At 31.3% G+C, this 12,927-nt stretch overlaps 1 protein-coding gene across 1 annotated transcript; it reads right to left on the reverse strand.

Moving 5' to 3' along the window:
• Positions 1-2,417: 2,417 nt before the first annotated feature.
• LOC140990948 (linoleate 13S-lipoxygenase 2-1, chloroplastic) lies at positions 2,418-8,443 on the reverse strand. The gene is made up of 9 exons (XM_073460841.1): positions 8,027-8,443; positions 6,885-7,153; positions 5,395-5,632; positions 4,895-5,215; positions 4,725-4,810; positions 4,463-4,573; positions 3,953-4,254; positions 3,451-3,717; positions 2,418-3,354 (listed from the first exon to the last, which is right to left on the reverse strand). The coding sequence occupies exons 1-9, from the start codon at positions 8,388-8,390 to the stop codon at positions 2,595-2,597; spliced, it is 2,718 nt and encodes a 905-aa protein (XP_073316942.1). The 5' UTR covers positions 8,391-8,443; the 3' UTR covers positions 2,418-2,594.
• Positions 8,444-12,927: the final 4,484 nt, after the last annotated feature.

Raw genomic sequence — 12,927 nt, forward strand, 5'->3', positions numbered from 1 at the left:
AGTTTGGAAAAATCGAATGGTATCTAGGTCAAACCGGTTGCTGAATGACCAAACTGATTGCACGAAAACAACAATCAGGTTGGTATGAGCAGTTACGGTAGTTTTGCCATATCTCTCAGCTCGGTTATTGGAATGAAGCGATTCAGTATGAGTTGAAAAGATAAGACGATGATCTACAAATCATCTTCAGAAGTCAAAGTCTGAATCGAAGTTTAAGATAATGATAAATGGTGATGAAGCTACTGGTTTTGCACAACACACCAGTTGAGTTGCGGTTGAGATGCTGACTAGATTGAACCGCTGACCAACTGCTGACCAGTTTGACCACTGACTAACTTCTGACCGGTTTGAACCGCTGACCAACCGCTGAACGACCAGTTTAAGCTCAAGAAAATGTCCAGCAAGACGAATTTGACCATCACAATTTCAGAAACAGTACAGAAACTTTTCAAACGGTCATATTCTTGTGTTTAACGTATATATCATTGTTGGAGTCTATAAATACAACATCTTTAGGATCAAACAAGAGCTTTTGGAAGGAGATTCAAAGTATGGGCAACTAGCATGAAGAAATATGCTATTTGAGAGCACAAGCCCTTGTGTGAGGATATATTTGAGATGTACACTGTTAATAATTTCTTCACACATAATCACTCACACATATACAAGAGAGTTGAAATTTAAAGATTAGTTGAGTGAGTCTTCACACAAAGACATTAAAGATTGTGTTTGTAGTCTTGGCATAAGAGACATTAAACATTATGAGGATTGTGAGGTTGCGGCCTACAATCGAGAGTATGCTAAGAGTTTCAATCAGACAAGAGATAAGTCCTAAGTTGAAATGGGTTTATACAAAGTGTAGTATAAATCAAAGTCTTCTAGTGGATCCTTCCCAAGACGAAGAAGGGGTGACATAGGAGTTGTTAATCTCCGAATATCTATAAAAAAAAAAATCGTGTCTATTTATTTATTACATTTACTTATCATTTCCACTGTTTTCAAACATGCATTGTTGAAGCATTTTCTGTGTTTTTCAAATACCAAAATATTGCATATCAAATGTTTGATAAAATGCTTCAAACAAAATACTTTTACTCATTAAACTTGCATATATTTTAAATATTTTACAAAATGTTTAATCAGTTTCTATGAAAAATTATTTTGAGTGTCTACCGCTTGGTTTGAAAATCAAACTCGATTTAATTCATCAGTATTCAATATTTCAAGAATCGAGTTATCGTAGCTCAACGATGATTCCTCTAATTGAGCCTATCATAATTAGACTAATAATTAATTATATATTAGGGGGAATAAATATAAAATTTTGATATTTCATTTTTATCTTTACAACAATTAGAATTTTACATATATATTCTTATTGAGTCTTTGGATTTATATCGATAAGAAGATCATTTTTATCTTTTGACAACTGGAAAACAGAGCTCATGATACACACTTTATATAGATATAGCTAATCGAAAAATATATTTTTATTATCAAATATCTATTCAATTTTTACGTAACATTATTTTCAAAGTTTTTTATGTTGCAATTTTCTATTAAAAAAATAAAACACTACTATGATCCTCATGTATTTAATGAGTTCGAAAAAAATCAATGCATCAATTAAAAGAATAAGCAATACATCGACTTCTATAAATCTAATATCTCAAATTTGACCCTAAATTTTATATATTTTTTCCATCAATGCTAATGCAATTGATACAAATAATTCATAGTTTTTGGGCAATATCGTAAAATCACAATACAAAAACTCAAATTCAATATCTTAAAATTGACCCTAAATTTTATATATTTTTTCCACCAATGCACATGCAGTTGATACAAACAATACATAGTTTTTGGGCAATGTAGTAAAATCACGATATAAAAACTTTGCTCATTATCTATACTTTTATATATAAACTAAACAACTCCACCTTATCCCTGGATGAAGCTCTTGTCGACAACATGAGAATAGATTACTACTTTAGACATTTTCAAAGAACAATTAAGTAAGCTTTCTCAAGAAATTTAAGTAGATATTTAGGTGACGCTCTATCTATAAATTTGAGGTTTAAATCAGAGTTGTATTTGTTCTTTGTTTTAATGTTAATGCGGGAAAGGAGTTGATGTGAAGGGGTTTTTTGCATGGGCCGGCATTGATGGATAACTTCGAATGGAGTTCTGGTTACTCTTTCCGTTTTTGCTTGCGTTATGTTGATTATAATGATGGATTGAAGAGATACCCAAATCTTTCAGCTACATGGTTTAGGAATCTTTTGCAAATTAATACTTGAGTGACGTCGATGTGATCAGATTACCAAATTTGATAACTTTTGTTGAAACTACTGAAACGATAGGATTGGACAATAAATAGTGATGGATTAATATTTACGTTCTTCAATTTTCTCGAATGACAGACATCCTTCACGAGTTTGAATCAATCTTCCAAAGAGGAATCCATCTATGCATTTAGTTTCCAGAAAATGAAAATCGTTCTCCCAATCACCACAAGAAACAGAGGGTAAACGAAAACAAATAGGGAATATTTTATTTAGCGGCTAAAAGTTATTGATCAAGACACGAAATGATTAGATAGAGATGCTATTTGGAACACCCTTTCCTGTCACGCCAGCACTAGAAGACGGCTTTAGAAGTTCATATGGCACTACTCCAGCTCCTGCCCTATGGTACAAATCTGTATTTGCATTTCTAGCATCGATTATTCCTTCTATCTCCTTCAGTCGCCCTCTAAACTGTTCCAATGCAGCTTTTATAACTTTATCTTCGGCTAGGCACGACTGCGCCTCCATTCCAAGATACTCCTCATCCGGAGAGTGAGTGGATAAAACATCAAGAATCGTCATGACAGTTGTTGCTTGAACTTGGGATGGGAAGCAATCAAGAAGGAACTGTTCAGGTCTCTCTAAAAATTTCTTTTTCTCTTCTTCTGACGGGTTTTCTACAGGCATTGGTGTTCGAGCAATCGTGGGCCTGTTAGGGAAATATCCACCAAAGTGATACTGGCCAAAATTTACAGCAGCATGGTGACACGAAACCACCCATATCATCGTAGTTATAATACCGATCAAATCACCTAAAGTTTTTAGCTTCGGCCACCATGGTTCATCTTTCTTATCCCCGTGCCCCACTGTTCGAATTTCTGTCCACCATGCTTGGAGCTCGGTATCCGATTCAACAGCGGTTTCTTCTTTATAGTAGTGTGTTACATAGTCTGTGACCCACTGTTTAATAGCATCCCACATAAGCAAGCCATCATTGGCATAAGGGTAGTCTTTAATTGTTAGTTTCAGACCATGAGGTTGAGTTGGGTCCTCCACAGCCATGCCCCTAATCATTCAATGATTAAATTCATAAAATTATTTAATTTGAATCACAGATTATGCTCTGATTAGCATATAACATGATTATTGCCAAATTGTTCACCTGTTGATTAGATCAGCGGGCAATGCCTCCTGGTCAAATCGCCATAACAGGTCATAGGCAACAGAGGACAACTCAATAGAGTACTTGGCCGGAAAGAAACAGTTTTCAATGATCCCACCAGCGTTAATAAGGGCTTCACGAGCCAAAGCATTTATCTCCATTGTGTATCGAAAATGAGGCTTCAACAGTGCATGTATAGGGTGCATTGCACTAAGTTGCCTATTTGTCGCTATTATGTAAGGTTCTGTGCAGGCATGTGTTCGAAGCCTGCAATAAAACATGGGCGTGATCGGAATCGCAAAGGTACAGTAGTGTACCACAATGAAGCGCAAACAATTTCTTTAATTGTCACGCCCCAGGGACTCCATAGAGCTCTTTGTTTTACAAAAATAATTTACCAAAGTCCTTGGAAGAATCTATTACATACTTTTATAGTCATTCACACCTTTTTCACAATTCGACACGAGTAGGGGTATTATGTCAGTAGTATATATGGACTTACCAGTGACTGACTAACTGATGATAACCAGTGTCATGAGCAATGGCGTGAGTTTTGGCAAGTCTCCACAACCAGAGGCCAGTGGCATCACTAGGTTCTACAAATACCTGTTTCCATTGAGGCTTTCCATCTACTGGTGGCCGAGTTAGCTCAATGGCCAAGAGCGACAACGAGCTATGCTCTGTCAAGAAAAACAACATTCTTGATCCATAAAGAGTCGTCCCTTTTATCTCCCTTACCTTGTTCACATATGGCATGAGCACATCGTGATAATCTAAAACAAAAAGCCTCTTCTGTTTCAAAATCTGCATGAGATAAATATATTAAGAGATGGAGTTCAAATAATAATGTTACAAAATTTATCAAGCTCAGATGCAGGGCGGGGGAGGAAAACAAGATTGATTGACATCAGGAAATAATCTTAATTCTTAAATTTCAAGCTTCGCCCGGTCAATAATATCTTTGGGATCGTCCCCGATTACATCAAGCTTTATTTAATGTGTCGAGTCTTGCCTCATCAAAAGTTAGCAAGCTTTTGCTTTCACATTCTACCATCTTTTTTGTAAATCCTGACTCAGGAGGTCCATATGTCTCGGGGTCAAGTGCACTCTTTAGTGGCCATTCCTGCAAAACTTTGTCAGCTTGTTACTTTTGAACTGTCGGGAAATTTTGAAAAATAGCCTAGTGTGTGTTTTGCACAAGGCCTATAAATTAAACTGCCCCAAAAAAATACATAGACAGGGGCAGATTTGGATGATTTGTCTTAAACACGCACCGTGACTAGTTTGATGCAGCATGGATTCAAGCCTGCTAGAGTTTGACGTGCAAGTTCAGAATCTCTAAACCAAGAAAACTTGTCTCCTGCAACATTAATAAAAAGTTTTTAAGGAAAAAACACATTTGTACAGACTCAGACACAAATGGATAGCAAGATGATGGAATTACTGTCGATCAATTCAGGGGTCTCGAAACGCAAGACACTGTTCCTGGTTTCAGAGAAAGTCCTCACGAGCCTAGGTAAAATGTTTCTTAAAAATCCGGATGTCGGAATATCTGGCAGCAGAATTCCTTCGTCGAACAGGTTGTCAATAGCTGTGAAGTATGGAAATCCCTGTGTTTGGTCTACAGCGGTAGCCCCCAATGATGGAACCAACGCATGAAGCACTGAGTAAAACGTTTTCGCTGAGAACGTAGCCTGCTTTACCTCTGCAAATTCTTCATCTCTAGGCACGTATACGGTGGAGGCCCTTGACTCGGATAACGGGTCTGCATGTTCAAATCCACAAATTCAATATTAGTACACACAAATCCAAGAGTTTAAAGGGGTCAACTGTCTACACATTGGAAATACCAGATAATGCCAAAAATATATATATATATATATATCCCAACCCGGCATTTTAACAAACAGATGGACTGCAAAGGAAGATTGACAAAATTGTCACCTGTCTTCGCTCTTGGTCGACCAGTTCTGCACCGGCGAGGATAGGGGTGCTTTGCGCCGCCAAGAACCGGGCGTGCCGTTTCGGGTTTGTTATCGGGATCACCGAGGTCATTGTAGACATCGTAATCATATATTCTTTCACCCTTCTTGCGTTCGCCAGTTCCATCGCCTCGCAGAACTGTGAGCTCTCTGTCTCGGTATCTTGTAAGCCCACTTGGAGTTTGACTGGGCAAGTATGGCTGCACAGCTCATTCAATTATACATGTTATTTTTATGATTTCAATTTCAATATATTTAATGTTTAATTAGTTAATTAGTTTTCTCTCTTTTTAGTACAACATTTAAAAATTAAATTTTGACAAGTAAATCACTTTTTTTGCCAACATAAATAATAAATTACATCGATAAAAATAATTATTTATCATGATATGTTATGAAAACTTTATTATGAATGCCATTTAATTTGAAATACATCTATATCATTTGGGAGGCATAGTTCTTTAATTTATTATTTGTTTTTTTAGTCAATTTTTTTTAAAAAAAAATTATGTTAGATTTTTAAAATGAAGTGTTGTTTTGCGTGTCTAGAAACTTATATATTATTATTTACGTGTGAGATTTAATTTGGGTACGTATATCAATAATAATTTATAATGGTTTTATAAGAGCTAGTAGATTAATTCGTATTTAACTAAGTAAAATATTAAAATGTTTGTGGATTCTTGATTTGTTAGTTGAAATTTAACAAGTAGAATATATTCTTTATATATAATACTTAGGCATAATAAAGACAAAATAATGTGTTAATCATACATACCCTCTCTCTCTTTTAGCCCTTATTTCTCTGTTTTCATGAAAATTTTAATTTATGTAAAAAAAATTCTTAAAAAAGTATTAAAAATTAAATAAAAATTTTATTTTCTCAATTTTAATATTTATTATCTTCTTAAATTTGAGAGACTTAAATAACTAATTTTGATAAATAAAAAATATCATTTTCTCAATTTACGAAACATTTAAATTTTAATTTAATAAAAATGTCATTAAACTTAATTTAGTGAATTTGCATATGATCTATCTACCATATCTTAATAAAAATATTTATTTGTATTTCAAACTTTTAAAATAAATAATCATTCATGACATAAAAAATAGAAAATAATTATAAATTAATGTTAAATTTTTACGTTTTAATCAATACGTGTGCCAATGAACTCAAAGTGTATGTACATGATTTGGGTCATAACAATGACAAAATAATATCCGAGTATGATTTTTAGAATTTCGATAACGACCATCTTATTTTTCTTTTCTTTTTTTGCATTAAAATTTATATTTATGTATAATATATTTCTGAAAATGAGACATTTTTTATTTTATTTTATTTTAAAATTTTCAATTTTAATTTCAATTTTTTGTTAGCAATTAGAGTCGAATGGATTATGCATGCATGCAACGTGTGATTAGTAGATTTACATCAATATTAATTACCTTGGTAAAAAAAATTCTCTTCTCTGGATTAGTAAACTTGGGATGAATCCAGGAGTCACATGTGACCTCCACCGTCCCAATAGGCAACCCATTAATCACGATTTTCTGCAAATACATTTCTGTGCGATGTTCATTCTCGATTAAAATCGCACCAACCTCCCCAAAGTCTTCGGGAATGTCAAAATTGCCCGTCTCGTAGTATTCTTTGTTGTCTTTAATTTCTGTCCTACGTGCAAATGATTTGATTGTTGCCTTTTCTTCTCCTGTGGCTGCAAATCCATGTGCATAGGACTATGTGATATATGATTTATTATATTTGTGTGTGAAGTACACATATTCTAGAAAAATATAATAAATAATAGCTAGCGAAATAAAATTTACATCGTAATAAAATATATTTAGTGTTGAAGTTTGAAAACACAATATTCAGCAGAAATGCGGGGAAGAAAATTATTTATCGATCCTAACGTATTAGCTCCTGAAAATAAGCGCTAGTACTAATTTAAACAGCAACATTAATGATAAACTATTATTTAATTTATTAATTATAATTTTTTATTAAATAGTTAAATTCAACCCATCTCCCATTGCATGGTGGGAATAACTAATAAGTAGNCTTTTTTTTTTTTTTTTTTATTTTATTTTTCTCTGTTTTACTTTTAAGAGAGAGATTCACAAAATTGTATATTATGGTCACTCCATTTTCGTATAATGTCCATTATTTCCAATTTGGAAAACTCGTATTGCAAGTGCACCACATATTTCTGTACGTAGCACAATCTCCCTAATCTTCGTGACTAAATCCTGCGAAAAATAAATAAATAAAAAAAAAACTGCAAAAAAGCTAAGGACAAAGACAGAGAAAAAATAAACAATTAAACCCGTCAAAAAAAATTCCTCGACCTAGGAACTTTAATTTAGATTATGTTACTCAGTCTCTAGTTTTATCATGCCCAATTTCTCTAAAATTGACTTTCTTTGAACGTGATAATTATATATTTTTGTCCTTAATGTTTGCTATAAAAAATTTATATAAATTTCTTTTTAGAAAAATTGTAATTTTATTTATGTAAGTTGGTTGGTTTGAGTTTTAGTCCTGCATATCCAAAAAGCCTCTGAAATTTATTTATATATATACTTACTAGGATCGGCGTTTGCAGCCACCAGCTCAACGACTAGGCTTTTGCCCAATAAGTCGGTTATGTCGTCCATCCCTCGGGAGAGGCCAAGATGCGAAAGCACTCCGCCCACAGTTTGCAGCACGGTAATGTCTGCTTTAACTGTAGGGGCAGCAGTCTTCTTCGGCGTCGTGAATATGGCTTTTACTCCTGTCGAGGCACGCCGGTGGACACTGAGTCCTCGTTTCGACTTTCTTGCCGGGATTGAGTCCTTCATGCCGACTGAAAATGCTGCGCCAAACGACAGGAGGCCAGGACTGTGAACGGCCGGAGACATTAAGGTTCGAGAAGTGCATGATTTTGATGAGTTGAGATTTTGCCTCAACATTTGCTAGTTTTTGAAGAAAATTTCAAGGGAATTGGATGCTTTGATATATTGGCATCCAAAAATCAAGCTCTATAAATAGAGTTGTATATTGCTTGAAAATATTTTACAGAAATTCCTCTTTCATATTTTGAGCTCACGAAAATTCACGTGGATTGAAAACGACTATTTGGAAATTGAAATTTTAAATATTTTCTGTATATATTTTTTAAAAATATAAGGTTTGACGATCATAATTCACTAAATATATGATAAAATTTTCAATTATAGCTACATTTGAATCCATCGGTACTCTTGAATTTTATAAATCTAAAATTTGCAACTACCAATTTTTATCTCATTTATGAATCAATGTCATGTGAAAGGAAACATGGCATGACATGCAAGATAAAATTTATTCCTTAATTATTTTCGTTTTTGATAATATTATGTATTAAAATACTCAAGTAAATGAAGTTTTGTTTTTCTAACTAATGCTATTAATGATACCATTTATATTAATTCTAGATATGATCTTCTTACTTAAAAAAGTTTATATCATAACAAAACTCTAATTTGCAAAGGAACGAGCTAGAGAGAAAAGGAAGAATAGAAAAAATGTGTGTTGTTATGAAGAAATCAAGTGGTCGGGTCTCGTTGTGTTGTGCAGTGAAGTATTGGAGACTCTCAAACACAACACCTAATCAAAGTGTTGTTTAAGAATTGTTCACTGAACAGGGTTTCAGTTTTACAAAGTTTGCATTCGTAGTTATTTGGTTTTTTTGTTGATAGAAATTTATGAAGCACTTTGATCTTTTGCTGTGTTAAGAGAGTTAGTTTTGTGTTGTTCACTAGCATTCTTTTTTTGTTATAAACAGAATATATTTTATGTGAATATTTTGCTCCGAGTCACCACATCATAATTATTAATTTGTGCCTTAATTTATTCACGTAAAATATTTGTGTGATAAATTGTTTATTTCGCTGCATGTTATCTCAGGTGTTCCAACACCACAGACAATACATTTATCTGAAATAAATAATTTTCAAATTAATTAGTATTTTTATGTTTGACAATTTATTTTCTAATTATGAATTATAATTATTTAAAATGAAGCCATTTGAAATTAATCATTTGACTTATTTGATCATATCCCAATAACCTTACCCAAACGCAATCTAATAATTGCATGTATCCGAAAACGTGCCATCTAATAATTTTATCCGAAAACATGTGTACATAATAGGTTCTTCAAATCAATTTCATTGTCCATTAATTAAATTTAAATAAAAGTCATCTCTAATTTATAAATAAAATAAATAAATAAATGTGTGAGAAATTATGAACTTATTGATAATGACTTTGAAAGTGATATATTGAGTAGGAAAAGAAAATTAATAAACAAATATATGTAAAAACTTATTAAGGAGACGGGTAATAACTAATAAATATAATGCAGGAGGGAACTAACGTAAGTGAATTGGTTTTCATTGCAAATTGAATTCATTAATTTTCTTTGGGGAAGGCTAAAATATATTTTTCGTATTTATTCGTTTCTTTAGAAGCAAATTATATACAGGTTGAAACTCGTTTTATTTATTTACTTTTGAGTATTTTTGTATGTTTTACTATCTGCATTACCTTTATTTTATACTCATATATATAATTTATATAGAATAACGTTTTTTGCACACATTTATTCAAAATGTTTCGATGTTATTGGATTTATTATTATTTTGTTCCATCATATTGCTGTTATTTTTCATCATATATTTATTAATCAATATCATAACACTCTGAGAGCAATAATTGTCTATGTTGGGAGAAATAATCGAAATATTGCTCTTAGGATGATGTTATACAGATTAATAGATTAACGTTGTATTATTACTACTATCTATAACTTTTAATAAATTACAACAAAGGCTCGATCCACATATATTCTTAATAGTAAAAATATTGGCATTTTTTATTTAGTTTAGAATAATTTATAAAAAAAAGTTTTATATATATATATATATATCAAAATGTAGTGTGGTCACGCAATGTTCGGAAATTAGCGGCCACAAGGGATGACTTTACAAAATTTGTATTTGCCTAGATATTTTATCATTATTATTGTCGAGGACCGTTTTGTTTTATCCGAAAATTATTCCACTGAAATTCCAAGAACAAAATTGTGAAAACCCATGAAATTTTGATATTTTTGAATTCCCAATACATTGTTTTTGTTTTATTATATAAATAGACATTTTTGTAGAGATTTTATTTTTTTAAAAATGATAAAAAATTTTAAAATACAAAATTCCGGACAAGTACTTAAAAGTTTTTGATTCATCTTCTCATAAATGAGTCTATGTTACACGAGATTGTTTTAATACAAGATATTAATTGATCATTTGGTAGAGACCATATGTATTTATTTTGAATTATATGATTAATTTGTCATCTTGTATTAAAAATTACCATGAGTAACAATCTTTGTGCAGCATAGATAGGGTTCTTCTTGGCGAGAACTATTTATTTATATTGATTCTCTGGAATCTTCGTGCCAACGTTAGTTATATAAAGAGGAAGATACGCAAAATGTGTTTATTTAAAGCTATTTTTATATAGAAGACTTTTTCCAGCGATATTTCCTGTATAAATATATATTCAGAGGCAAAATTTTGTAAACTTAAAAAATAATGTAAATTATAAATGGCAAAAAATAGAATAATATGCATAATAATAAAAATGTAAATATGTAATTAGAGTAGGTCTTTTGTGAGACGATATCACAGATATTTTTTTATTAGACATGTCAACCATATCCATATTTACAATAAAAAATAATATTTTTGACATAAAACGTAATATTTTTCATGAGTTACCCAAATAGAAGATCTGTTCACAAAATTGATCCAATGAGACATTCTCACAATAGTTTTGTGATATAAATAATGTGCTTTGTGCAACTGGCTAAAAAAATAGTTTTTTTAACTCAAAAGAAACCAAAAAAAAAAAAACACAAAAACTCGAAACTATATCAAAACACAATTTTATAAACATATATGTTATTCGATTCGATTCATTAAAAAATATTTTTTTATGTCACAAGTTTGTAAATGAATCGGGTCGATGTACGTCATGTCGCATGTTGCATGTCGCATGTCGCATGTCGCAATAATGTATCTTATCCACGTTGGATTCTTTTGTCCGAGTTTAACATCCACACCTTATTTTCTCATGTTTTTTTGATGCATTTTGGGATTTGAAATATCTTACTTTTTATTCCCCACTCGGCGCAATCCGGAGAAGGTAATCGGAACGTGACAAGTGATGCATGTGCAACCGAAAATTATTGATTTAGTATGGAGGATTTTTAACGTAGTCGGCTTTACGTCAATAATTCAGAGAAATATGATTAAAAATAAAAAATAAAAAATAAAACAAATTTAATGGACTACTTAGATTATCGAAATTCAAATTTATTTAGTTTCCATGTATGTGAGGAGCTAATGTTATTTTTTTTAAAAAAAAAATATATGAATAAAATTTATATTATTCTCTTGTTTGAGGGGAATAAAAATCATTTTTATCCTCCGTAGACCTGATCCATCCCATTTACTGAATTGTTGGGCATTTAGGACAGTAGGAAAACTCGAGTTACGTACCACAATTTCTAAGTTCCATGCTGAGAAATAAGTAAAAACTACTGGTAATTTTTTTCACACGAGGTTATTCGTGTATAAATTAAGCTTGTAATATTTTTTGGTTTATGAACTTTTTTTTATATAATTCTTTAAATTAGAATTGATATTATCATTTCGTGATACATTACATCATAACGGTAAAGTGGTCCATATATGATATATATGTATAAAGTATGAATGAAATAAAATTTGTAATGAAATAATATATTTATTTTGCTTCTATATATGATTGATATGAAAAAGAGGAAAATGAATGGAATGATATTATTTTAAGAATAATGCTAAAGATACCATCAATATATTGTTACAACGATATTTATAACCATTATATCGTGAGATTTTGTATTCAATATATAGTGAGATTTTGACAAATCGAATTTTGCATTTAATTTTTTGTGTTGTATAAATTAATGCATAAATATGAATGTATATGTAATATCACTTTTATTTTAATGAGAAAATTGTTGAAAATTAATATTTAAAATGTGTATGTTGAATATTTAAATGATGAATGTTTGAATGTTGAAAATAAGAGTTGTAAATATTGAAAATTAGTGTGTGATGATATAGGTAATGATGATTTTATTTTTGGATTATTTGTAAAGATTTTCTATAAATAGATGTCTCATTTGTGAAGAAAATCACAATTGAGTTGAGAGAAAAATATTATAAAGTGTGTAGTGTGATAATTTTGAGAGTTTGAGATTTTTACTTTTTACCGTAAATTTTTACTTTTTCACAACACGTTATCAGCACGAAGCTCTAAAAGTCCTCCATATTTTTCCAAGCTCCAAAACAGAAGAAAAAGGTAACAAAAGTAATAATATTTATTTTATTGTTTATTTATTTATTGTTTATATATTTA

This window comes from Primulina huaijiensis, chromosome 1, assembly GCF_012295235.1.
Source record: "Primulina huaijiensis isolate GDHJ02 chromosome 1, ASM1229523v2, whole genome shotgun sequence".
In the NCBI taxonomy this organism is placed as follows: Eukaryota; Viridiplantae; Streptophyta; class Magnoliopsida; order Lamiales; family Gesneriaceae; genus Primulina; species Primulina huaijiensis.